This window comes from Trematomus bernacchii, unplaced genomic scaffold (genome assembly GCF_902827165.1).
Source record: "Trematomus bernacchii unplaced genomic scaffold, fTreBer1.1, whole genome shotgun sequence".
Taxonomy (NCBI): Eukaryota; Metazoa; Chordata; class Actinopteri; order Perciformes; family Nototheniidae; genus Trematomus; species Trematomus bernacchii.
Window position 1 is genome coordinate 644138 of NW_022987608.1, and position 26357 is coordinate 670494.

General features: G+C 40.5%; 1 protein-coding gene across 5 annotated transcripts in view; it reads left to right on the forward strand.

Moving 5' to 3' along the window:
* The window catches only part of osbpl8 (oxysterol binding protein-like 8), a 100694-nt gene that overhangs the window by 15449 nt on the left and 58888 nt on the right, over positions 1–26357 (forward strand). For 2 of the 5 annotated variants that reach the window (XM_034131357.1, XM_034131358.1), the window contains exons 2-4: positions 4876–4973; positions 23680–23716; positions 23985–24209. In XM_034131357.1, the coding sequence (XP_033987248.1) occupies positions 4929–4973; positions 23680–23716; positions 23985–24209 (307 nt within the window). In that variant the 5' untranslated portion in view covers positions 4876–4928. Of the gene's footprint in view, positions 1–4875; positions 4974–13609; positions 14195–22135; positions 22529–23679; positions 23717–23984; positions 24210–26357 lie in introns of those variants that run through there. The other 3 variants (XM_034131359.1, XM_034131360.1, XM_034131361.1) reach the window with 3 other exon arrangements.

The following is a 26357-nucleotide window of genomic DNA, read 5'->3' on the forward strand; positions in this document are numbered from 1 at the left end:
ATTACATAATAAGCCAGCAAGACCCAAAGGAACATAAATAACCTTTGTGAGAGATCAGTTGTACTTAATGAAAGGGATTTTGTGTCATCATTCTGCGCAGAAACCTTTCTCATTGTTATTTTTGTTTTGTTTGCAGGTGTGCATATTCACAAAGCATGTGTTTACGCTCTTAAACTTGACTCTGCAATTGATGAGTGTGTCACCTAAAGGTATATATTCTTTGAAAAGGTTCCCTGTGATCTTTTGGCTCTGTGGAGGAACCCCTCTGCAGGTGTTTCACGCCTTGTTTTCGGGCCACTGCCAAGCCACACATTTTAGGATTCCCTGTGTGTTTGCCCTCTATCTTTGGCATTGACTCAAAGCTCTCAGCTGGCACACTGCTGTGGTGCAGCTGAAACAGATTGTTATGGGCCAGCAAGGGGAGAGGTGTCAGAAAAGTGTTGTAGAAAATAAAGACGGAGTGTAGTAGCAGAGTGGATTGTCTGTGACTGGCGTGTCCATTGTTTATTAGGTGAATCAGAGTCTCCTACACGGCTAGTTCCGTGTTTTGAAAATATAGAAAAAGCTTAAAAAGGCATTCGTATTTTGACAATAAAAGATATATAAGGTGCCGAGCCATGCTAGCAGCTCTTTGTACTTAGGCATAGCAGTGCTTTGAGCTAAATGCTAACATCAGCGTGCTAACATGTTTACAGTGACAAAGGTACCATACTGATGATTACAGATGTATTGATTACCATGTATCTATCTTAGTTTTTGATATTGCCACCAAGTACAGCTGAGGCTAATGGTGAATATCATTAGTTGTGCATTTATTTGATCCTAAACCTAAATATAGAACAAAACCAATATAGTCCTGCCGGTGAAACTGATGATAAGCAAGTTAAAGGATCCCCAAAGTAATAAAAACATGAATCGTCAAGCTATTCCCATCCAAAAGCCTTCAAATCTAAACCTTTGCCAATGTTCCCATTCGGTCAGCTGCAAAAAGAGGGCTACTTCGAAGTAGGGATGCCAGAAACTGACCATGATCAAATTCGAAAATCGGACAGCCCTGGCGAATATTAATCGATTATTTGCCGACCCCCCCCCCCGAAAATAATTTTCGATTATGGAGACTGTAACGAATATTCGAAAAATCGAATAATCGCTGGCATCCCTACTTCGAAGCTAATGTCACACCCACAAAGCATGGTAAACCAGACCATCTCCATGTTTCAAGACGCCTTCCTATCAAGCCGTTCAAACCTTGAGTCGTTCGAGGCGCACCACTGGGCAGGAAATGCCTAGTTTTCACAATGATGAGAGGCCGAAATCCTAATGAAAAAGAGTATAAATGCCCACCTTTACCTTCAGAGTCCTTAGAACAAAGAGAGTGTCTTATCATCCTAACGCTCCTAAACCATGTAGTCATGGGCTTTTATTTCTCTGTTGATTCCCCACCTCTCCTGTCAGGCTGCTGCTGAGTCATGCATCGCTAAAGCCTGTTTTAGAGAAAGAGTGGAAAGCATCTGTCTCTGTGTGACAGTCCTTGAGAGTCAAGGCCAGAAGAAGTGTGGGAGCCAAGAGATGAATCAAGAGCTGGTGCATTAGATTAGTACAGCGACTGGTGGGGGGATTATGTGACCTTCTTTTTGTCAGAATGTCCTCCTGTCCTCTGTCTGATGTTGGGCACTAATTGTCTCTTAAAACCAGTTAAACCCCACGGCCCCGCGGGCGGGGGCAAAACGCAACATCTTGCAAGAAACAGCGTCTGAGGGCTTCTTAACATTTAATAAACTATGAATGTGTCATACCCACTTAACGGGAAGAAACTCAGCTTTCAGACAATATTAACAATTTTTAGCAAAACAAAACAAAAGGGTAATAACAAAGGCTCTGAATTAGCACCGAGTGAAAAAATGCTAACGCAATTAGCACAGAACTCAAGATCAAATACCCTTATTACTTATCGTATCTGCACAAACAAGATATTGTATATTTATGTCAATAACGGAGATTTCTTATTAGCTGCTACGAGAGTGTATGACAGCTTCCGGTTTTGGGCATTCTGGCTACGCATCACTCATTCACCAATGGGTAATGTTTAGATGGATTTTAGGAACTTCCCCTCGATTCTATTGGCTCTAACGGTTAAAAAGAGATGTCTATCATCAAAATCGACCGAGGGGGCCATAGATATGGAAAATCCACCCAAATGACCCCAGAAGTGGGTTTCTTTTTCTAAATCTCTCTAAAAAGGTCAAATGTCACTTGTTTTGCATCAATCGTGATACAGGGTACTTATTATATGTTATAGTTTGGATTCCTAAAGCTTTTAGTCTACTATCCCATCATTCAAGGGTAGTTTTCACTATAAGTAATGGGTTATTTTTGGACGGACACTATCATTTACATTTTTTCACTATGTTCAATCTGAATTTACTTTAAAATAAAACAATTCTATATTGATTCTGACTCTTCTACATCCAACTCACAGGTTTATCATTGCTTTGAGGAAAAAGATTATTAATTTACCCCTTTTAGAAGGGAAGTTATTGTCATTTGTTCTGGGAATGTCATTTTCGAGCCTGAGGCCTGGAAAACAGGCTCGGGGGTTAACTTGTTTTAAGAGTTTCCTGAAGCTGCGTTACTTCCTCTTGGCACCTCTGAAGAAACTCTCTGTAGGTCGCACAGTATCTTCCTCTTGGCACCTCTGAAGAAACTCATGTTTTCTCTGTAGGTCGCACAGTATCTTCCTCTTGGCACCTCTGAAGAAACTCTCTGTAGGTCGCACAGTATCTTCCTCTTGGCACCTCTGAAGAAACTCTCTGTAGGTCACACAGTATCTTCCTCTTGGCACCTCTGAAGAAACTCATGTTCTCTTTGTAGGTCGCACAGTATCTTCCTCTTGGCACCTCTGAAGAAACTCATGTTCTCTCTGTAGGTCGCACAGTATCTTCCGTTTGATTTCTGCTTCTCAGGAGAGGTGGGAAATAGTGAAGTACAACTACTACTACTATACTGTACTACAATAGTAAAGCTTGGAGTTTCTACAGCTCGATTCAACTCTTCATTTGATGCCGATTTTCAAAATATTGATTTGATTTGATTTGATTTATTTTGAATGTGTAAAACAATAATACACAAATTGAACCTGAGAATTATTATACAATACAAAATTAAGCAATGTCAAAATTGATTTACAAAAATATGACTGATTCTAAATTATATAAAAACAAATAATCGACTTAAAGGGGACCTATCATTAACTCTTGGTGTCAAGCAGATTTATGTAGAGCAACATATGATGTAGGCAATATTGAAGTAACGCACCACACTACAGCTGTATATACTGTGCATGAAGTTCTGTTTTGGTACCCTCAGGTCATCAGTAATAATAATAATACATTTAAAGGGGACCTATCATGCAAAATGCACTTTTGTATGTCTTTTATACATGAATATGTGTCCCCGGTGTTCCAGGGAACTCACCAAGTGTCAGAAAACACAACCCTCTCTATTTTCCTCCATACCCAAATCTCTAAAAAAGGGGCTGCAACGGATCTGATAAAAACTGATCCAGATTTGAACACTGTCCTGACGTCAGGACGGTGGCGCTACGGCTATTGGGCCAACTCCACCAATCAGGAGGAGACAACCACGGCATTGCCGTTCGAAAGCGCTGGAGACGTTGTAGTACATATGCCAGGCCTGTAGATGGTGCTGTTCTCACAGAATCAACCCTTGCAAAAACAGAGCTAACATTTTTCAAATTGAGCGAAATGAGGCATGGCTAAAATGCATGATCTGTTTGGTATTTTGAAAAAAAAAAAAGTATAAATATGCCTTATATAGGTATGGTCCTACACTATATTATTCAAATATAGCATGATAGGTCCACTTTAATTACACATCCGAAAAGGGGTGGGAAGAAGTTTACTTATTTAAATCCCACCCCTTCTCCCAAAAACTCAATTATTAACATATATATATTTATTTGTTCTTAAAGAGATACATTTGTTTTTTAATATATATATATATAAATATAAATCTGTTTAAGGAGAAGAGAAAGGTTTTTCTTCTTTAATAAATTCCCCTTATGGCCCCCCCGTGGTCTGATGCTGTATCTCAGTTTGATCCTTATCATTAAAATATCCACTTGAAGCAGCAATCAGATAAAGTGGGTACCCTTTATAATCTTAAAAGCCTTTTTAGGACAACCACATGTTGGCAGGCAACTGCACCGCCCAAAATAATCTCCTCAAAAGCGCAGAGTGTAATTACCAGATGGTCCCGCTTGTTCATGTTGAGGTCTGAGTGCAGTGTTTGAATCAGTGGGAGGACAGTTATGAACTGGAGGGTTAGTGTTGTAATTTATTCTGTGCAGGTACAGTGACTGCATGGAGAACACATGCGTCTGACCCTTCAAGGGCTCCTTTGATGGATGATTGTGTGCTGAATGTAAATCAACAGATGCATACACACCGAAAAAAACTGAACCGTTGACTTTAATTAAATGTATTATGTCAACAGATTTCACATAACTGTATTAGGTTAGTTGAAAGCAATATTTCTAAGTTTTAATACAAAATATTAGGTTCAACTTAATGTTATTGCTTTCAAATAATCGAATACAGTTATGTGAAATCTGTTGACATAATACTTTTAATTAAAGTAGATTTTTCAGTGCATGCATGCATATAGATAGATAGATTATGGTAGAGTTGGTGTGAAAGGGAGAAACTTAACCAACTATGATGTGTATAGAGAATGTGTTTTGTATAGACAAACCTACACACCTACAAAAAACAAAGTGAAAGGAATTGCACTAAACATATTGTCCTTTAGTGAATAGTGATAACACTGTTCTTCTTCTTCTTCTCTCTCTCTCAGATATGCAGCGGTCCGAGCAGCGCTGACAGGCCGGACTCTGGATCAAAACAAACATGGAGTCTTCCTCTGAGTCCCAGCAGGAGCCTGAGAAAACTCTGGTGAGTCAACACACACCCTTACTCTATGTCTCACTGTCACATGACCCAGGTACTCAACACGCTGCTATTCCAAAATGAGAAATGGGTGAAGTTTAGAAATATATCATAACACGTAGGTTCCTTGTAACTGCTATATACAAATATTCTGACTGATAAAGTAACATTTGTCTACAACATTAATATCGGACTTGGTGCAACAAATGGTATTCTACAGACTTAATAATAGTATCCTTGTTTGGCACAGATACCCACGTTTGGGGTATCGCATCATTTAAATATATTTTTCAATAAATAACGTCTCAAAAACGATCACTTCCTCTAGTCAAATCATATCGCAATTTGTTGTTTTTTCCCAAAAGAACAACAGCTGCAGCCCCTAAACTCTACCACTTCCTACAAAGCATACCATATATGCTAAAGTCTCCACTAAAGATCGTGAAAGTCACCTTAAATCCACCCACCCTGCCTCTGATAATTGTCCCCTTTAATGTTAATTGGTGGGCTTCACTCAACCTCCAAGTATAGTCTGAACGCTTCAGGAACGCACTCTCTGATCCCCAGTAATTAGCTTCAGGTGTGTGTGTGTGTGTGTGTGTGTGTGTGTGTGTGTGTGTGTGTGTGTGTGTGTGTGTGTGTGTGTGTGTGTGTGTGTGTGTGTGTGTGTGTGTGTGTGTGTGTGTGTGTGTGTGTGTGTGTGTGTGTGTGTGTGTGTGTGTGTGTGTGTGTGTGTTGTGTGTGTGTGTGTGTGTGTGTGTGTGTGTGTGTGTGTGTGTGGTGTGTGTGTGTGTGTGTGGTGTGTGTGTGTGTGTGTGATGTGTGTGTGTGTGTGTGTGTGTGTGTGTGTGTGTGTGTGTGTGTGTGTGTGTGTGTGTGTGTGTGTGTGTGGTGTGTGTGTGTGTGTGTGTGTGTGTGGTGTGTGTGTGTGTGTGTGTGTGTGTTGTGTGTGTGTGTGTGTGGTGTGTGTGTGTGTGTAGTGTGTGTGTGTGTGTGTATGTGTGTGGTGTGTGTGTGTGTGTGTGTGTGGTGTGTGTGTGTGTGTGTGTGTGTGTGTTGCTTTCCTCTGTCTCCCACTCCCCCTTGTTCCCCCCAACATGCACACCAAGTTATTAGTTCTGTGTGATAAGCATATTCAAAATACATTTAATGAGCCCTGCTAGGAGTCAACGTACTGTAGGTTTGGCATTAAACCAGCAAACCCCTGAGACAGATACACTCGCTCTGGACACGGATAATTAAAGGTCACACAGTTTTGAAGCGCTCCTTCATTGGAGGAGAAGTGGTGATGAAACAGACCTCTCATAATGAAAAGGATCCGGTCGTGCACAGTTCTATTTCTTGCTCTATAATATATAGTTGTTGCTACTTCCTGTTGGATGCTTCATGTTAGCTGTGCCCTACTAGAGGCAAACCTGACCTTAAAATAAAAGACTCAGAAGACAAACCTCTTGGAAACTATATGACGTTTTGAGTTGTCTTTATATAGTTGTGTTCATGTTTTAACTAAATTAATGAATCAGATTTTATTCACACAGTTTTTTTCTCAAGAGACAGCGGAGGTAAATACAACATCTGTGACTATTGTACCAATACAATTACACACAATCAGTTTTAGTGTCTTTGCTTTGGACAGACAACTTCTCTCCGCCCTTTGAATCCCCTTTTAAACTCACATCGCTCTGATACCTCTGAATTAGCAGCGCCCCTTCAGCTATTATCAGAAGTCAGAAAGCACCTCTCTGAATGTTTATGAAGAACCTTGCTACACTGGGAGTAAATCCTGCAAAAATCAATCCTCCTGCAGCCACTGCTCCTCTAGAAATGGGTCGATCTGAGCCCATCAGACAAATACAGTATGTTTGAAACCAGTTAGGAGCGAGGCATCCAAACCATACTCTGACTTATTGTCTCATACATGATTATATTATTATGTGACCAAGCATGGATGGGAACCAGTAGTATGTTTAGTCCGTTCCCACACGTTAATATCAAAGTCAAAGTCAAAGTCAATCTTCCAGTTTGTGTGTACAGACAGAGAGATTGAAATACCGTTTCCCACAATCCCGAATACAAAAATATGTATATATACACAATCAACAGACACATTTATACATATGCACACATTAAGACATAAATAAAAGCGCAACAATCAATATATACAAAATAACAATCACTTAATAAAGCAAGCCAAACGATCAATGTTCAATCGTTATCCAAATTGTTAACCAGTTTCCATAGTGTTAGATTACGTTATATACTTTTAGGGATGTGTGTATCATATGTTCTATCAGCTGACAAAGATTTGTTAATGATACATACTAATAATAATTGACCACACTTTGGCCAATACATTTAGCAGGTGCTTTGTTCAAAGTGGCTTACACTACATACATACTTGTGTATTATTTGTGGCTGTCTCGTGTAGACTAAAATATGAATGTGGTCAATTTGTTTGGTTCTTGATTTGTTAAAGGAAGCAGGAAATCCTATCCTCCATCTCTTTAGATTGTGATCGTGCTTTTTCATTTCACCTTCATCATAATCCTCAGTAGCCATTTTAGCCGTGAGCTTTCGGGGCAATTATAACTTTAGATAAGTGGGGTGATGGTGCTGCTGGCCATCTCCCACAGGCTTCAGCAGACAATGACACACAATGGGATTGTACGGGAGCTAAAAGCGCTTTCCTACTCTCTGAGAGTGGGAGTGAGTTTTAATAACGCTCCATATCTGTTAGTACTGCAAACTAATTCCCCCCCCCCCGCCTTCTCCAGAGCCTTTTTGATTGGCTGCATAATTAAACTGCTGATTGGTTTGAAAGCCACGTCGGAGGATTTATTGTTTCTTTCGAATGCTGTTCTTTTTTTGATTAAATAGGATTTTGATTAATGGGAAACCTTCTTAGTTTTATCACTTGATCACACATTCTGAGCGACTAGAAGGAGCGAGACTTTGACTTTGGGATGTTTTGTGGTGTTGGTATATCCCGCTCTTTTGTTTAAAGGTCTCCTATTATGCTATTTCTAGGCATATATTATGGGTCTCAGATATATACAAATATATAAAAACATGTATATGATGTGTTTTGCTCCAAATACCAAACAGATCATGCATTTTAGACATCCCTCATATCCCTCTATTCCAGCCCTGTTAGAGAAACGCTGATTCGGGGTCCTTAGCTAATGCCTGCTCAGAATTACCCGGCAGATACAGTAACATTCTGCCGTGATTAAACGCCATCATGTTCCAAACCACATTAAGGATTAATTCTGAAACAGTGTGGAGCTCAAATGCTTTTTCTCTCTCAGGTTTACCACAAGGTGAGTTCCTTTTTTTATTTCCTGCTTTTTTACACATACTCTCTCCAGTACAGGTTAGCTCTGAGTGTTAGCGATGCTAATGTAAACACATATCATATTACGTCCAAAACAGTTGGGCATTGTTTCTGATAGCAACTGTCTGATAGTGCCGTGGGTGTAAAGCCAGCCCACATTTCAGATATTACGTCATATCGGACGCAAATCTGGATCAGCTCCGTTGTACCCCCCGTTTTTAGAGATTTGGGTACGGAGGAAAAGGGAGAGGGTTTTATTTTCTGACACTTCCCTGACACACCGGGGGACACATATTTATGTATAAAAGACATCACAAAGTGCATTTTGCATGATATGTCCCCTTTAAAGTGCCAGTTGGAGGAGAGTATGAGTCTCAACACCAGATGAAAGGCTCTGGGAAGCTCGCCAGGTGTCCGCTGCTTCTCTTCAGGAAGCTTTATGGCTGCCAGCCCCCCCTCTGTTTAAACATCCACCACTATTCCGTCAGCTCTCATTTACTTTGTACATACTATAATGAAAGAGCCGGTGACCTGCTGTTCAGAATAGAGAGGAGAGGAAGACACATAGACGGCTTATGTGTATTTTCACAATTGATTGAGGTAACTTAGGAAAAGAGAACAGGATGTGTGACTAGGTCGGACATGGCTGGGAATGATGATGAGGAAGAGCGAGATATACATCCTTTGATAAATCAGAATCTAGTCAAATTGATCATATTGCACTCTGTTTTGATGATTGATGATCAAAATAATCGTTGGTTCGCAGCCCGTGCTATAAACTGGTACTTTTGCACATTAAAGGAGTAAGTGGAATCAACAGGTTTCACATTTTTCTGACACTTTATCCACCAAACTATTCATCTTAGAAAAATCATTTGCAGATGGATTCATAAGGAAAATAAACCCTTGTTGCATTCACGTGCAATAAGTTGGTACTTTTGTTTAAAGCCTTGGAGAAACTGGAATGTCCACTCATCAATTATTTTGTATGTCAGAATTGGATTCCTTGTTGTCGACTCGCAAAGAAAAAGTTTAAGGAGACGTGTTTCTACAAGATCGGAAGAGCTGCCATTTTAGATTTGGGCATCTGTCAAAAAAATACAAAGGATTGTTTGTGTATCAGTATGGGAATAGACTCTATGAAGTTATGGTTATTCTGATCAAAATACTTGTTATTAAGGTAGTTTATCATTTGTAAGATCTTTCTTCAAGGTCTTTCTTGTGGGTTTGTTCCATAGGCACATTGCAGTTGAGTATGAGTAGAAGTATATAGTGGCAGCAACAAGAAAATACTTAATTGAAGTACCTTGATTATGCAGTTAAGCCCAATACTTGAGTAAAAATACTTAGTTTGGCAGTTTGAGAGTGAGATGTTTCATCCGCTTCTGCATAAAGAGGTCGGCCTGAGAGAACCAAGCTAACACATTCTCACCGCTAATGCAAATCACTTGGAGTAAACAGGAAATGCAGTCTAATTCTCTGTGGCTTAGCAGGACTCAGATGAGTAAAATATGCAAATGTAAGTCTGAAAAATGTAACTTTAGATAATGTAGGTGCAGTTGCAGATTCTCAGGATTTGGAGAGACTTGATTTAGCCCCTCCCTGACAGAAAACATGATCTTAGTGAAGATGTGGGGGGGTAGGCGTATTGATTTGAGGGCAGTAATCAAGACGGTAAAGATGCATTAACATAAGGAGTGAAAACGGCAGCATCACATACTGTATATTGGATTGGTTGCTCAAACATGGTGTGTGTGTTCCAGTAGTGTCTTTTACCCCCTGGAGGGATTGTTTAAAACACATTAAGCTCTTTGTTCTCCACACACGCACGCACGCACGCACGCACGCACGCACGCACGCACGCACGCACACACACACACACACACACACACACACACACAGAGATCCCTCTTGGAGTATCCACTTCCTCTGGCTCCAGGAGGGTGATGTATTGAGTGTCGCTCACAGGCTGCTGCACTTCTGATAAAGTATGTTTACCTCTGACTCATGCATGGATGCTCTATATACAGCCCTACATTATATAAAAGAGCGGTCGATTGCTGAGGCCGTTCAAGCATTCATAAATGTATAGAAGCTGTTGAATTATATATTTCTTGTAATGTGTTAAGATACCTTGCAAATCCCCCGTTCTTTAAAAGCAGGTTTATCGCCTAGTTGAAAGTATTTGAGTGAATTGCAGCATCTTTTAAGAACAAAAATACCAAATGACTGTTAGGGCTTTTTATCTGCTGCCACAGTCACTACCATAAATGCATGCTTTATGACTTCTTCTATGAGAAACATTGTCAAAGTAACAGTGTAAATCACACTCTGCAGCAGCTGAGCTCTTTAGTCTAATTGAAAAGGCCGAGAAAATAAGACGAGTGATGGATGCAGTTTTTCTGTTTGTTTGATTCTACAATTTTTAATCTCTTTGAAGAACGTGTGGGTTACTTCCTTCCTTCCTTGGTCAGGAACATGCCTTTTTTGCCCAGACGCCCAAATAATGTCGCTTGTCTTACCCATGAAGTGAATCATAGTCACATCTCTCAGCAGACTAGGCTACTCCGTTATAACTGGTCCTGTGTTGGAGTGCTAAGAAACAATTAGATAACTTCCACTGTCAGAATATATTTTTTTCATGTGTACCACTACACATTGTGTTTTTATGAGGAATTGTGAGCCTGACAATTTCTTGGCCGGGCCTAGCCACTTCCTGGACTGATATGTATAAACCAGCACATCCTAAAAAGTATTTACATGACAAAAGACACACTGACATCTCTACAAGCAAAGAAAAGTTGTACCAAAGCAAACAGTGGCTTTAAAATGACTTGAAGGAGGATTAGGATTAATTAAAAAGACTAAATGTGTTTGTTTAGACATGGAAGAAACATCGAATGAATCTTTTTTTGCATATTATTTACTCATTACATTGCATTACATGTTACTTGGTAGACGCTTTTATCCAAAGCGACTTACATACTCAATACTGTGGGCAATCCCCACAGGAGCAATTTGGGGTGAAGTGTCTTGCCCAGGGACACAACGACATGCTGACTGCAGTGGGGTTTGAACCTGTGCTCCCCTGATCCGAACACCAACGCACTAATCCACTGCGCCACACGCCTCCCACTCTTAAGGAAGAATACATTTAAAGCCAATTGAATCCAGTGTTTTCATGCATTCATAAACCACCAACAACCTCTGGATAATACATCTACAGTACTGACAAACTCTTCGACATACAGTATGTTCAGTCTGTTGTTTTTCCAGGAGTGTTTTAAGAGCCTACCATAAGAGCTAGAAACAATACTAAGGAGCAGATAATACAGCAATTCAGAGAAGAAAGGAAAACTTCATGTGGCAAACATCTCTGCAGGTTAACGGTAGAGTAGCCCAGCAGAGTGCACTTAAAGTGGACCTATCATGCTATATTTGAAATATATATTGTAGGGCCATACCTATACAAAACATGTCTGTGAAGTTTTTTTTTCAAAATACCAAACAGATCACCCATTGTAGCCATGCCTCATACTGCTCAAACCCCTCATTTGCAGCCCTGTTAGAGAAACGCGGATCTTGGGTCCTTAGCTTGAAAAAAGAAAGAAGAGGAGGCGGAGCTAATGCCTGATCAGAATTCTACCGGAGATGAAGTTAAATTCTGCTGTGATAAAACGCCATCCTGTTTAAACCACGTCAAGGATTATTTCTTTTTTTATTTCCTGCTTTTTAACCTGTTTCACGCCTTCCCCCCGGTACCGGGCGGATAAACGCGTCATTTGCAGGAAACAACGTCTAAGGAATCTTAATATTGAATAAAACTATGAATGTGTTATATCCATGTAACGGGAAGAAACTCAGCTAACTGATCTTTTTAATTTTTTTTTTTCAAAAAAAACCCACAATGCTAGCACTCAGCCTCTGAATTAGCCTCGATCGAAAAAACGGGACCGACAAAGGCACATAAACTCACTCAGAACTCCCTTATTACTTATCCTAGATGCACAACCAAACACTATTTTTTGGTGTCCTGGAGACACTGAATCTAACGGTGCCCACCTCAACACTCAGTGATAAACATTCGCGACGCTATCAACGAAAGCGTACATCATCACATGTGGAGCCAAGAAGCTAAACATGTAAATATGGCTCACCTTGGTCAAAAGTGGTCTTCAATGGCATTAAAACGATAAAAAAACGATGCTGCAGTTAATCCATAGGTTCATCCTATGTGTCTGTGCCTTCTTTGAAATTATTTCTGATAATCCATAAGCAATACAACTGCGTTTTAGTTTCCAAACTCCAGAAGGAGACATTCCTCCAGTTTAGTTTCGCTTTCCACACGCGAAGCGGCAACATTTTTTCTTTACAATGTGTGTCTATGTGAGTATCCTCCTTCGATTCTATTGGCTCTAACGGTCACAAGGGTATGTCAACCAACCAGATCGAGCAAGGGGGGCCAGAGATAGGTCAAATCCACCCAAATGACCCCAGATGGCCCAGTTTTTGGCTAAATCTCTCTAAAAAGGTCAAATTTCACTTGTTTTGCATCAATCTTGATACAGGGTACTTATTATATGTTGTACTTTGGATTCCTAAAGCTTTTAGTCTACTAACCCATCATCCAAGGGTAGTTTTCACTATCTGTAAAAAATAATTTTTGGACGGACACTATAATTTACAGTTTTTTACTATGTAAAATCTGAATTTTCTTTAAAATAAAAAACATTTATATTGATTCTGACACTTCTACATCCAACTCACAGGTTTATCATTACTTTGAGAAAAGATTATTAATTTAACCCTTTTAGAAGGGAAGATATGGTCATTTGTTCTGGGAATGTCATTTTCGAGCCTGAGACCTGAAAAACAGGCTCAGAGTGGAACAGGTTAAACACATGTGCTCTCCAGTACAGGTTAGCTCTGAGTGTTAGCGAGGCTTGCTAATGTAAACAAAGACGAGATTACGTCCAAAACACGTCAGGCATTGTTTCTGATAGCAACTTTCTGTGGGTCCGCTGCCAATTTGGCGTCAGTTCGGATGGAATCTGTATCCGCTCGTTGTACACCAGTTTTTAAAAGATTTGGGTACGGAGGAAAAGAGAGAGGGTTTTATTTTCTGACGCTGCGTGAGTTCCCCGACGCACCGGGGACACATGATGTATAAAAGACATCACAAAGTGCATTTTGCATGATAGGCCCCCTTTAAGTTTGCATTAAAGGTCACATGGCGGTTGAGTCAATGCATGCGTCGCCCTCGGGGGTGATTTTCCATTATGGCCATGGGAGATTGGATCAGTTGCCTTGGTTTATTGGTGCAGAAGGTCTTCAGTCAACAAGAGCATGAGGAGGAGCCTTTTACGTTACAGTATCTTTGCTAAAGTGACACGCAGAGCTATTAGCGGCATCTAAACACTCGGTCTATAAACAGTGGTTGCCAACTTCCTTGTTTTGTGGTTGTGTGGTTTCTGCTGTTTTGTGTGTGAGATGATGTTGGTCTGAAAAACATGTTGAGAAGAGTTGCACTGATAGGTTGTTTATAGAGAGATGGATGGGGAGATCAGGAGAGGGAACAGGATGAGTGCCTTTGAGGCCAGATAAAAGCTGAGGAAGACATGCCAGTGATGTAACACATTTACAGGACAATTACCAGTAGGACGACAAGAAAAAGAGGAAAGAGCGCTCATCATCAAAGAGAGAGAGAGAGAGAGAGAGGCTTGAATTCTCTTGCATGCTTGTTCCCTCTGCCTTGTCTCCTCCCTTCAGTGTTTTTGTGTGTGTGTGAGTGTGTGTGTGGAGAGACGGGGCTGAGCTCAGTGGCATGTCGTACCAGGTTTAGTTTCTCCAAGAAGCAGTGACAAGCGCACCTCCCTCGGCTGACTGACATACGGTACGCATTTCCTCCTTTCTTTATAAGTGAACTTTGACACTGTTTACTGTCATAACAGGACACATGAGTGTGCAAATGTGTGACTGTATGTCAGTTGAAGATAATCATACTGTGTTGTTCTGGGGGAAGATGTTAAAAAAAACTGGTAATTAGCCTTAAAAAATGTTTCTTTCTCTGGTTTTTGTCATAAGATGTCATTCTTGGACACAGAGTCTACTGTGTATTCGAGCTTGTTGTTGTCTCGTCGGTGAATAAAAGCCATCATTCAGTACCACTCTTTGCTCTGGGGCTTCATGTATACCTAACACAGATCATGCTGCTTCCATTAGCGTAGTGGAGAGAGTTGCTTGGCACAGTTTTTCCCTGTTTGTAAGAGAGATCCTTGAATGTGTCTGAACTGGAGGACGGCGAAAGGCTGAAAGCCAAAGCCATGGCTCTAATCAAGGCTAATGACCGAGAGGGGAGGTCGCTCTCTGGTTCCCTGCAACACAAGAAGTCACAACATTGAGTACATAATAGAAACACAATAGCTACTTAATGCAAGTCCAATTTAAAAACCTGCTGCAGTTAAAAACAGCAACATGTCCTCAAGATTCTTAATTGCTGCCTAGGTTGTTAGAAAAATCTCACTGGTCACCGGCTTGAGCTTCAATCTCAGGATCCATGTATCTCTGATCCTCTCCAGAATGGAAGTAGTCATCACACACAGAGCATCAACTAGTTCCTGAACAGTGTCCTTCACATGCTGATATACAAGAGAGGGAGTTACACAGTCACAAGATGGAGGAATAGAAAGCAGTATTCAATGTTTACTTCAGATTAGCTCCACGTCAGAAATGATCATGCTTGTCATATGTTTATCTCCATAGAGGCTGAATCATCTAGTGGACTAAACGGCAGATAAACTGTGGCGCGCTTACACCAATTGCGCCGCATAAGCGCATAATAGTGCGCCGCATTTGCACTTCAGATGAGGAGGTGAGGCCCCCTCATAACTGCATGAACCCGTATGGCACAATACAACTCAGACTGGCTTACCTGTACGTCAATCAAGTGGCAAATGCCATAGTAAGGATGGATGATAGGCTAACTTTAAAAAAATATATATATATATATTTTTTTTTTCTTTTTTTTTTGCAATGCCATGCGATCTACCCACACTACCTTTGCGATCGACCGGTCGATCACGATCAACGTATTGGGCACCCCTGGTCTACATGATACAGAACTGTAGCGGATACGACCCGTTTCGTCTCCGTGTGGCTGCAGCCTGAGTATTTTCCCAACAGCTACCTAGGTTTTTGACTATCTGTGTTGCTAATTAGAGTGAGGGCACTTGTGTATTGCTAGGATGCAGTTGCTTGACAACAGTTTTCCAGAAATGGTTATGTTTTTGTTTGATATCCTACAAAAGAGACTCACAGGGAGCCCGAGTGAGAGTAATCAGATATTAGTCTGAGTGCAGGCCTGAGTTCATTCAGTCTGAACAGCTGCTGGACTTAAGCTGGATAATGCTCGCTACAACAGGATAGGAAATAGTTTTGAACAAGCAATAAAATAATCAATTTCAGTCTTGGAACAATGGTACAAATCCTTTTAATATAGTAAAAGTAGCGAAACAATAATGTAAAAAATACTTAATCAGAAGTAAATCATGTATTCTGGAACAAGACTTTACATTCTGTATTTTAAAGACTTAGCAGACTGGCACTATGTCACAGAAATAAACACTAAAGGGAACAGCAGAAGAAGAAAGACTGGGAGTAAACACTAAAGGGAACAGCAGAAGAAGAAAGACTGGGAGTAAACACTAAAGGGAACAGCAGAAGAAGACGGACAGGAAGTAAACACTAAAGGGAACAGCAGAAGAAGACATACAGGAAGTAAACACTAAAGGGAACAGCAGAAGAAGACAGACAGGAAGTAAACACTATAGGGAACAGCAGAAGAAGACAGACAGGAAGTAAACACTAAAGAGAACAGCAGAAGAAGACAGACAGGAAGTAAACACTAAATGGAACAGCAGAAGAAGACAGACAGGAAGTAAACACTATAGGGAACAGCAGAAGAAGACAGACAGGAAGTAAACACTAAAGAGAACAGCAGAAGAAGACAGACAGGAAGTAAACACTAAAGGGAACAGCAGAAGAAGACAGACAGGACGTAAACACTAAAGGGAACAGCAGAAGAAGACAGACAGGAAGTAAACACTAAAGGGAACTGCAGAAGAAGACAGACAGAAAGTGAGGCAAACATTATCCATTACTTATTAACCTCAGATGCTTTGTATGTAAGTAATAACAAAAAAAAATGCATTTGCAGTTCAAGTTAAGAATGTAACCTTCTCCCATCACAACTGTTGTTGTTCTATATTGATACCTCTTAAGAACATGTCGCCTCCTGTCAGCCCCCTGCTGTGATGAACCTGAAACTCCACTCTATGTGGGGCCCATGAAACCAACCTGTACCCACGTCACCTGTTTTAAAGTGCTGAAATGCTGCCGTCTAGTGATATGCTGTCTGCAGCCCGTGAGGTCGACTGTTGAGCTGATATCCCCCTCCTCACCCCCCTGCTACTTCCTGATGAAAGGTTAAACACAAGATAAAAATGTCCCATCTTACAAACAACAGGCATCTTTTCATCCGTCTACTTGCTTAGCAGTCACATGGGAGGTGACATCATTAGGTTTTATTTTTAGAGATACAGAGAAGGGATGAAAACCAGAAATCCAGGGGGATTGCTTCTGTTTGCTCTCGTGTCCAAATTTGCCCTGAAGCTAAGAATGATCTCTTTGTGGATTTCCTGTAAGGCCATACAAGGCTTCAGATTTCCTCCTCCACCCGTATCTGGAGAACATCTTATTCATTCAAAGCCCACATGTTGAGGCATTAGCTTAGCTTAGCATTAGTAAAAATGCTTCCTAACTGCAAATAATTCATTAAGGGATCTTTGTAATACAAATATAAGATTGTAATTATGGCCGATTTACTTTGCAAGTGGAGAGGTGCATACACTATCATTCTTTTTAGATTTGTACAGATTTTAATGTGATAATCTAAGATAAAACTATACAAATGAATGCTTCTCTGTTTAGAAAATAGTGTTGCATGATAGGCCTTTTTTCGTTATTAACTTTTTTTTTTCTTCTTGCAAATGTACAAAGACTGCCATGTGCCTTTTAAAATACAAGGAAGCTTCAGACAGGAAAAAGTCAATATTTTGTGTCGAAAACGAGGTCAATCATGTGAATCAAAGTGTGCCTTAAGAGGAACATATTGTGGTCATCCCTGCAGCAGAGTTCACACATATATATTTAGGGATATGTAAATGCAGAAACCATACAGTATGAAAAGTGAGTAAACAAACGATGTATACAAAATGGATACAATTCTATAGATAAAATGATAATATTTGTAGCTGTCTCTGCTTCGCTATGAACTCTCTGTGTTAGTGTTGGCTAAACAAACAGCTGCTGTGATGACTAAGCAGCAGTCTGGCGTCTACAGTAGAAAAGGGTTGCTGTATTTCTGTATTATTTCCAATCTTCTTTTCTTAGTCTCCCTATTATTTGATATTTCCGAGGAAAAAATGTATCCTGAACTCAACAACTTCAACACAGACCGGGTTAGAGGATCTGTTTGTTATATTTCTCTGCATGTAGATATATTAGTACTAGGGATGGGAATTTCAAAGCAAATGTATATTCGAATATTCGACCCCCAAAAAAAGCGGTTAACCGATTAACCAAAATGTACATATCTTATAAAAAAAGAAAAAATGTGGGAGTTTCTCTTACAAATTTTGCATGTTCAAATAAGTATAGAAACCAAGTCGAATTAGTCAAATGTATTGAACTGGTGATCACAGTTTGAACAGTTGACAGCTATAGGCCTACAGCTTTCATGCTTAAAACATAACTTGGTTTTTAAATGAAAGAGGGATCATACACGAACAACATAACGGGTTAGGGTAACGTAACCCTATTACAACAGAGATCAATAACCTATGGGCCTCTGCACAGAATGCAGCTATTCAATACTCATTCTTGTTTAAGAATATGAGCATGTCTACATGCTCAGCGGAGAGGCGGGTGCGGAGGCGATTCACAATCAGGCCAGCTGTAGAGAAGACCCTCTCAGCTGGAATTTGGGCATAAGATGAGGTTTGAGTCTGCGTGATCTGCGTGTAGGGAGGGGCAGCAGCCATGTAATTAGCTAGAACTAGCTAGATCTGATGGATTTGGACATGAACGCGAGTGAAGTATAACCGGACGCGAGAGAGAGAGATCAGCACCTGCAGCTCTGCCCGCTGTGAGGGACCGGTGAGCGGAGCAAAACACACCTTTAGACCTAACACACTTAGCTATGGCACTGTCGTATACATTACATATGATCAAATGGAATAATTCAATCAACTTAGGCACCCCTCCAAAAAATAAATAAATTACAATAAAAGTATTCATACCTCATATTCTCATATTCTCATACCTGAATAATTTTGAATATTCGATTAATCGTTCCCATCCCTAATTGGTATTCTAGCTTGAATACAAAAACAAAAACATTTCATATATCAACATGTTCTGAATCTAATCTGAATAAATGGAGTGCCCTTGAGATATAGGACAAAAGGAAATGTGTTGTTATCTATTCATGCTGCTAAATAGAAACTGGGTCAGAAATGTGCTGCGAGTAATGTTTAAACATCATGTAATATGTCATGGCATTTTCTCCTGTGTAAGCACTCTTCAGGGACACAGAGAGCTCGCAGGGCTTCCTGTAAAGGTTTGGAGGACATTGGAGGTCATTTTTGCAGTAATTCATTAACATAGTTTGGCTGTGGGTTAAATAAATGCAACTCGGGGATGGTGTATTCTTAATAAACTTGCAATGTAATGTAGAGATCTATGCGAGTGTGGAACTTAACATAAAATGAACTATTGTGCTTTTTGGAGTTTTCCCTTTTCATGAAGTGTGTTAGCCACGTTTTTGTGCGTCACATTTTCATCGTGTCATGAAGGGACCAGACATGTCTAAAACATACTATAAAAGTAGATATTGTTAAGGAATAATTCTTCTAGATATCTAACCTTTTGCTCTGTGACGTTTTATGATCTACTCTGACGTCTGTTATCTCCTTTAAGGAAAGGCATTGGTGCCATATGTGTTGTTGTTACCAGTTTGTGACCGGTCAACTTGACTGGCACGAATGGTAATTGTTGTGAGAACGCTGAGGCACTTCTTTATCGGTGTTTGTGGACTCTAAGGTGTGAAATCTTTGAGGCCATAAGTGTCGGACGCAGGTGGTTCAGTGTTCTCAGCTGTTTAGTCTACTCCTTCAGAGATGTTGATTTCTCTCTGTGAACCTGTTAAAAGGTCTAGCATAGAGAGAGGCTCTTCAGAATTCACGTGGCAACTCTACCGTGAAGTCAGAACCTCTGACTCTTTGATTTGTGATGTGAATCCTCCGGCCGATACTCTGAATAAACCCATCAGTGTTTGACATCAAAAGCTCCAACTCTCACCGTGTCTCCTTCCTGAGTCGGTGACTCCCAATGCATTGCTACACAGAAGTTTCCCCCACAGATATATTGGTGAAAAAATTGCTATTCATAAAGGGTAAGATAAGAAAATAATGGCCCACAAAATTAGCTTCACTAAAAACAAAAGATATTAAGTAGTCAGTTTTATTTTAGAACATCTCCTGCTGTTCTTGTATGTCAACAAACTCCCCCCAAAATCTCACCTTTTTAACAGTACAGCGTTCTGTGTTTCCCCGGAAGGACAGCTGGACAACCACACCTCACTTTGAGATAATGATGACATTGCACGGAGCTTTTTTCCAATATGTATTCAAGAGCGGGTTTTTAAATATGAGAATGTGACTCTTTGTTTTCTCTACCAGGTTGTAAAGTGCACATTAATGTTCTCTGCAAGTATTAAAGGTCCCCTATTATACTGTTTTTCATCAATATATTATAGGTCTCAGATATATCCAGAGCCTGTCTCTGATTGGCTGAAACACCAAACAGATCATTGCAGCATCCCATAATCCCCTCTGTTTCAGCCCTGTTTCCAAAGTGCTGATTCTCTGTCTGTTACTTTAGATGAAAATAAGGAGCCCCTCCCCACGCCCCTCTGAGAGATATTTGGTTACAAAGAACACAATGGTGCTCTAGGAGGAGATTCAGGTGATAAGGAGGGGGGGGGGGTTACCTTGGTTGCTGATTGGCTAATGGTTACACAAGACAAAACATCGTTATGACATCATAAAGTGGCCAAAATCTGATCAGCTCATTTTCAGACAGGTTTTTATAGAAATGGATCAAAAAGAGAGAGAATCTTTGTTCCTGAAACTTTCAGAGTCTCTGAGGGGACACATGTTGATGAAGAAGAGACATGAGGAAGAGGGGACACATGTTGATGTAGAAGAGACATGAAGAAGAGGGGACACGTGTTGATGTAGAAGAGACATGAAGAAGAGGGGACACATGTTGATGTAGAAGAGACATGAAGAAGAGGGGACACATGTTGATGTAGAAGAGACATGAAGAAGAGGGGACACATGTTGATGAAGAAGAGACATGAAGAAGAGGGGACACATGTTGATGTAGAAGAGACATGAAGAAGAGGGGACACATGTTGATGAAGAAGAGACATGAAGAAGAGGGGACACATGTTGATGAAGAAGAGACATGAAGAAGAGGGGACACATGTTGATGTAGAAGAGACATGAAGAAGAGGGGACACATGTTGATGAAGAAGAGACATGAAGAAGAGGGGACACATGTTGATGTAGAAGAGACATGAAGAAGAGGGGACACATGTTGATGTAGAAGAGACATGAAGAAGAGGGGACACATGTTGATGTAGAAGAGACATGAAGAAGAGGGGACACATGTTGATGTAGAAGAGACATGAAGAAGAGGGGACACATGTTGATGTAGAAGAGACATGAAGAAGAGGGGACACATGTTGATGTAGAAGAGACATGAAGAAGAGGGGACACATGTTGATGTAGAAGAGACATGAAGAAGAGGGGACACATGTTGATGTAGAAGAGACATGAAGAAGAGGGGACACATGTTGATGTAGAAGAGACATGAAGAAGAGGGGACACATGTTGATATAGAAAAGACATGAAGAAGAGGGGACACGTGTTGATGTAGAAAAGACATGAGGAAGTGGATTTTGCATAATAGGTGACCTTTAAATGAGTCAAACTTTAGCTGGAAAAGAACCCCTTTAATTGGCCTTCCCTTGTTTTAGCTCTAGCCCTCCAGCCTCCACACATGAATTGTTCCTGTAAAGTCACAAAGCTGTTCAAATGCTAATATGTTCCTGCCACATGCAGTGATCCTACTGTGTCTCTCATTACACTGCACCCGCCTCTCAGACTGCTCCTCACAAATTATATCTTGTATTAGTGACACTTTACGATTATTCATAGCTCTTCATTTTGTCTCTCTGTCATTCTCCCCGCCACCTACACACACTCATTTGCATAATGACTCATCATTATTCAGAGAATCAATGCCAGGCAATCTTTCAATCAAGGAAGTTGTCAGAAAGTGATAGACTTGGATCATGGGGGTAAGCATTATCAAACCGGTTGGAAAAGCTATTTATAGCTGGTTTGAAAGCCTGGATTATTTTTGGACAGTTTAAAGATCCTTGCAGCCTTCAAACAGGTCAGTGTTTTGCAACCAAGAGTGAGTCTGACGTTTGTTGACAGTTTCCTAATCCGGCCGCCTTATTGTTGTAAGCAGCTCTAAGCATTGTCTATCCTCTCAGATAGTGGCTCTAACCAATCCAAACTTTCAGCGTTGTGCTTTCCCCTTCCTGATTACGGAGAAATATCCAATCAGTGGCACCGTTTTTCTTTGTCTTTCTCCTCACTGAGCGGCCTGTGTGTGTGTGTGTGTGTTTTGGCCTCAGTGTGGATTAGGGCAATCCTCAGCTCTTCCAGGTATGATTGTGACGTCAGATCTCCTCCTCAGCCAGACGGATTTCCATCATGTGATCATTAGGACCTCGTAACACAGGGAGTTCAGCCAAATGTCCTCGTGACGATGCAGCGATTAGGAGTATTCTTCGTTGTTTTGAAACAGGGAGTTCAGCCAAATGTCCTCCCACAGCGATAAGTAGTATTCTTCGTGGTGTTGCACATTTTGTGAGTCTGACAGACGGCTGTGGATGTGAGTGTGGTTTCTACGTAGCTGCTGATGTGTTGCTTGCAGGACAGAGGATGGATATTGTGAGCGGTGTGATTAAAGCGGGTGTTCGGCCAGCTGGGTAGTGTTTCCACCGTCTGCTGAGGAGCAGCAGGTGGAGGTGTGTGTGAGACTGGAGATAAACATCTGGACGAGCTTCTAATGCTGCTCTGTTGTTTAATCTTACTTCTACTTGTGCTGTACCTGAGTATTGTCATTTTATACTGCCTTATACTTCTACATTCTGGAAGCCCAATTTGTACTTTTATCTCCACTACATTCAATTTACACATGTATTTACTTTCTGAATTCAGCTTTTGACACACAATACTTAGGAAAAACAGTACAATATGTTTATTTTGTACAGTTTTAACCATCCGACATTATATTCTAGTAACTAAAACTTGAGTGGGTTTACACTAATCGTACTTGGTTTTGTGTTTCGCATTGAAGATGACGTCACGGCTCCGCCTACACTGCGTTACTATAGTTACTGCCCCAGCTACTAAACTGTAATGGAAACGCAGCATAAAGTGAGCCTGGCCTACCAAGGCCTAACCATACCGTACTAAGCCGTGCGAGGCCCTGCAGTGGAAAAGCGTCATTACTTAGCGTACATACTTTGACCTAGGTACCATTCTCGATGCAGCACTTTTACTTGAAATTGAGTATTGTTACAGTGTGGTATTAGTACTTTTACTCCAGTGAAGAATCTACATACTTTTGCCACCACTAAACAAACAATAATAACAGCACTTATATATGATTATAATTATACTACAGGTGAACAACCAATATCTAATGTATTGTAAAGACGTCTTGTAGACAGTAATAACAATCAGTAGCAGTGCACAAAACAAATCTTTATCCTAATCTAATGGAACTATTCTAAGATGGAACAAATGTGTGTGTTACTGTGTGTGTTTTAATGTCAGATCAGTCAATCCCCGTTGATTATCTGCCCGTGTTTCCGATCTGTTGCCAGTTTTTTGTCCAGTCGTGTCCTCAATTAAAGTTTCTGTTCAACTAATGTTTGTTTTTCCTTTTGTTTTCTGTCTCTTGTCTCCTCTTTTTTTTAATTTATCGCCGTCGTCCTGTGTTGCCGCTGCCGCCAACTACCGTCTCCAAACCAACATCTGCATTGTGGACGCACCTCTGCCCTCCTTTAATCTTCACCCCAAATCTCTGCCACTCTTCCTCTCTCTCTCTTTCTGTGTCCCCCAAATATCTCTTATTTCTACTTTTTCTGTGTCTATCCTTTCCGCCCGCTAGCACCATGCAGAGTTGAAAGAGAGCCTTTCCGCCCCCGGTAAGCCTGTGACTTAATATAGGCTTTGATTGCTCTAACAGCACCTTAGTGTCCCCCTCATTAATAAACCATTAAATGCAGTTTTTCATGGAGCAGTTCTTGCATGCTTTGTCTTTTAAGTTAATTTAGCTTGCGGCTTTCTTTGTATTATATTTGTTGTGTCTGTCTTTAGAAACTGCTGCCTCCTATAACAAACATCATCTTCTCTTGAGGGTTTATTCGTGCTTTGTTTAGATTCCCTTTCATCATGTCCTCCTCTCGTCTGTAGCTGCCGTGGTGAGCAGTGATGACCCCGTCCTTCTGACCCCAGGCAGGATGAGCCAGCGCCAGGTGAAGGACAAAGACAAAGACAAGGACAAAGACAAGGACAAAGACAAGGAGAAAGAGAAAGAGAAGGAGAAGGAGAAGGAGAAAGAGGCAGGTCTTCAAACGCCCAACAGGGAACTCGTTACCACCCCCTCTGCACTCAGCCCGGGGGTCAGCTACACCCACGGTAAGAAACCCATGGGGTAAGAGTTTGCATGGGATTAAGTAAGATACGATAAGAAGTACTTTATTGATTCCAATTTGGGAAATGTTTGCGTTGCAGCAGCATAAAAAAAAGGCTTTGTACATTAGAGAAATGAAAAGACAAGAAATAAACAATCCAAAATGTAAACATCTCAAATAGAAATAAAAAAAAGTAGAAAATATACATGTGGAGATAATACAAAATATATAAAAAGAAGGATATTATATATATAATTGTGCAAGGAATGGATTATTACATATTAGATTGAATATAAGTGTAAAATGTACAGTGTGATTTTAAGTTATCCAAGAGAGGTGATTTGTTATTAAAAATCTGATTTTGATGAACCCCTCCACATTAAACGCAGAATTACAGTGAATGCAGCGATTGTGCACACTTTCTTACTAGGGCTGCACGATTTGGGGAAATAATTGCGATTTTTCTGACAGATATTGCGATTTGATTTGCGATATTTGTTTTTAAGCGACCCAACGGAAGTTTATTGTAAAATGCGGCCATATCTCCGGCTAGGACGCTCGTTATCAACGTGCTCCCGTCTCTAGCCCCCCCGCAGCCCGAGCTACGAGTGAAAGAACTAAACTTACATGAAACTTCCGTTGGGTTGCTTTAGAGTCAAGCTTCAGTTTCAGATTCACCCTGTAATAGATGTAGAACATGTGATGGAGCATTACTAACCTGACTCAGATGGCTTCACCAAACCATCTAGGAAAGCTCCATTGGAAGCCATTTGGAAAAGTATTTAAAAAATGCTTGGCAGGTGATTGGATCAATCTGTCAATCACCTACTATCATGGGCCACTTCTGATTGGTTAACAATGGCTGGTACATGTGGAGCACAGCACTTCTGATTGGTTAACAATGGCTGGTACATGTGGAGCACAGCACTTCTGATTGGTGTGGATGACTGACACACAAGAAGAACAAAAAAAGAAATCAAAAAAGAAAACTAAAAAAAATCGCAGGCTTTGCGATTTGATAATTGCATCATTTCAAATCGCGATTTCGATTTCAAATCGATGAATCGTTCAGGCCTATTTCTTATGCACAGTGACACGTTTGCTGGGTGTAGCTGTTCACAACATGTCTGAGGATTATCTCGAGTAACCTGGGCATCTTATCTGCTTTTGCACTTTGAGCAACACACACCATCTAGCTTCATCATACGGGAGAGAAGCTTATCTCCAATACTCTGCAATCACACCATAACAAACTAGATCACTCCAGGTAAGAGGAACATGTGTGTTTTTCATTGGAGGCAAACTGTCCCTCCTCTACTGATGCTCAGCCACACTCATGTCCTCTCTTTTCTGTCCTGCTTCAGCCTTTTATTGTTTTATATATTTGTAAATGTCCCCGCTGTGGGACGGATTCTGATTCTGATATGCAGTAGATCACATAGCTGCTGTATAATACCTGTCAGTCCACATATCTCAAAATATCAGCGGGGATGATTTCCAGTGTTACTGCAGATGTTTGATCCTCAGACGTCATCAGAATCTGTCTGGAAATGCTCTCATTACAACTCACTCTGATGGTGCTTTGTTCTTGTGTTGCAGCGCCCCCTTGTGATCTAAGTATCTATTTATTTCAAGGATTTATATACCAGTAGTCTGATTTTGTTTCACGACATCACAGGGAAATGTGTTTCTCTACAGTCTTCAGTGATAGGAAGGGCAAAGCTTAATATGTAAATGATATGAATGTATTTGTTTGGCCTGCTGTTGGTAGTCTGGATGTAGATTATGGGTTGAGCTGCAACGATTCCTTTCATTATCTTATACATCTGCAGATCATTTTCTAGATCAATCAATTGTTTAGTATATCAAATGTCAGAAAGTAGTAAAAAATGTCAATCCCAGTTTGTTAAACGTCTTGTTTTGCCAGTCTAAAATGATTTATATATTATATCAAAACATTTTGCAAACAGCAACATCCATATCTGAGAAACTGAAGACAGCATTTTCTTACATTTATCTTGAAAATCTCTTTGAAGATGAACAATTTTCATAGTAGTTGGCTTTAATTTGCTGTCCATCGACCAATCAAATAGCCGTTTCAAATCTAATCACAGGTCAAAACTATCGGAGCATTTGTTTGCTGCTACATTTC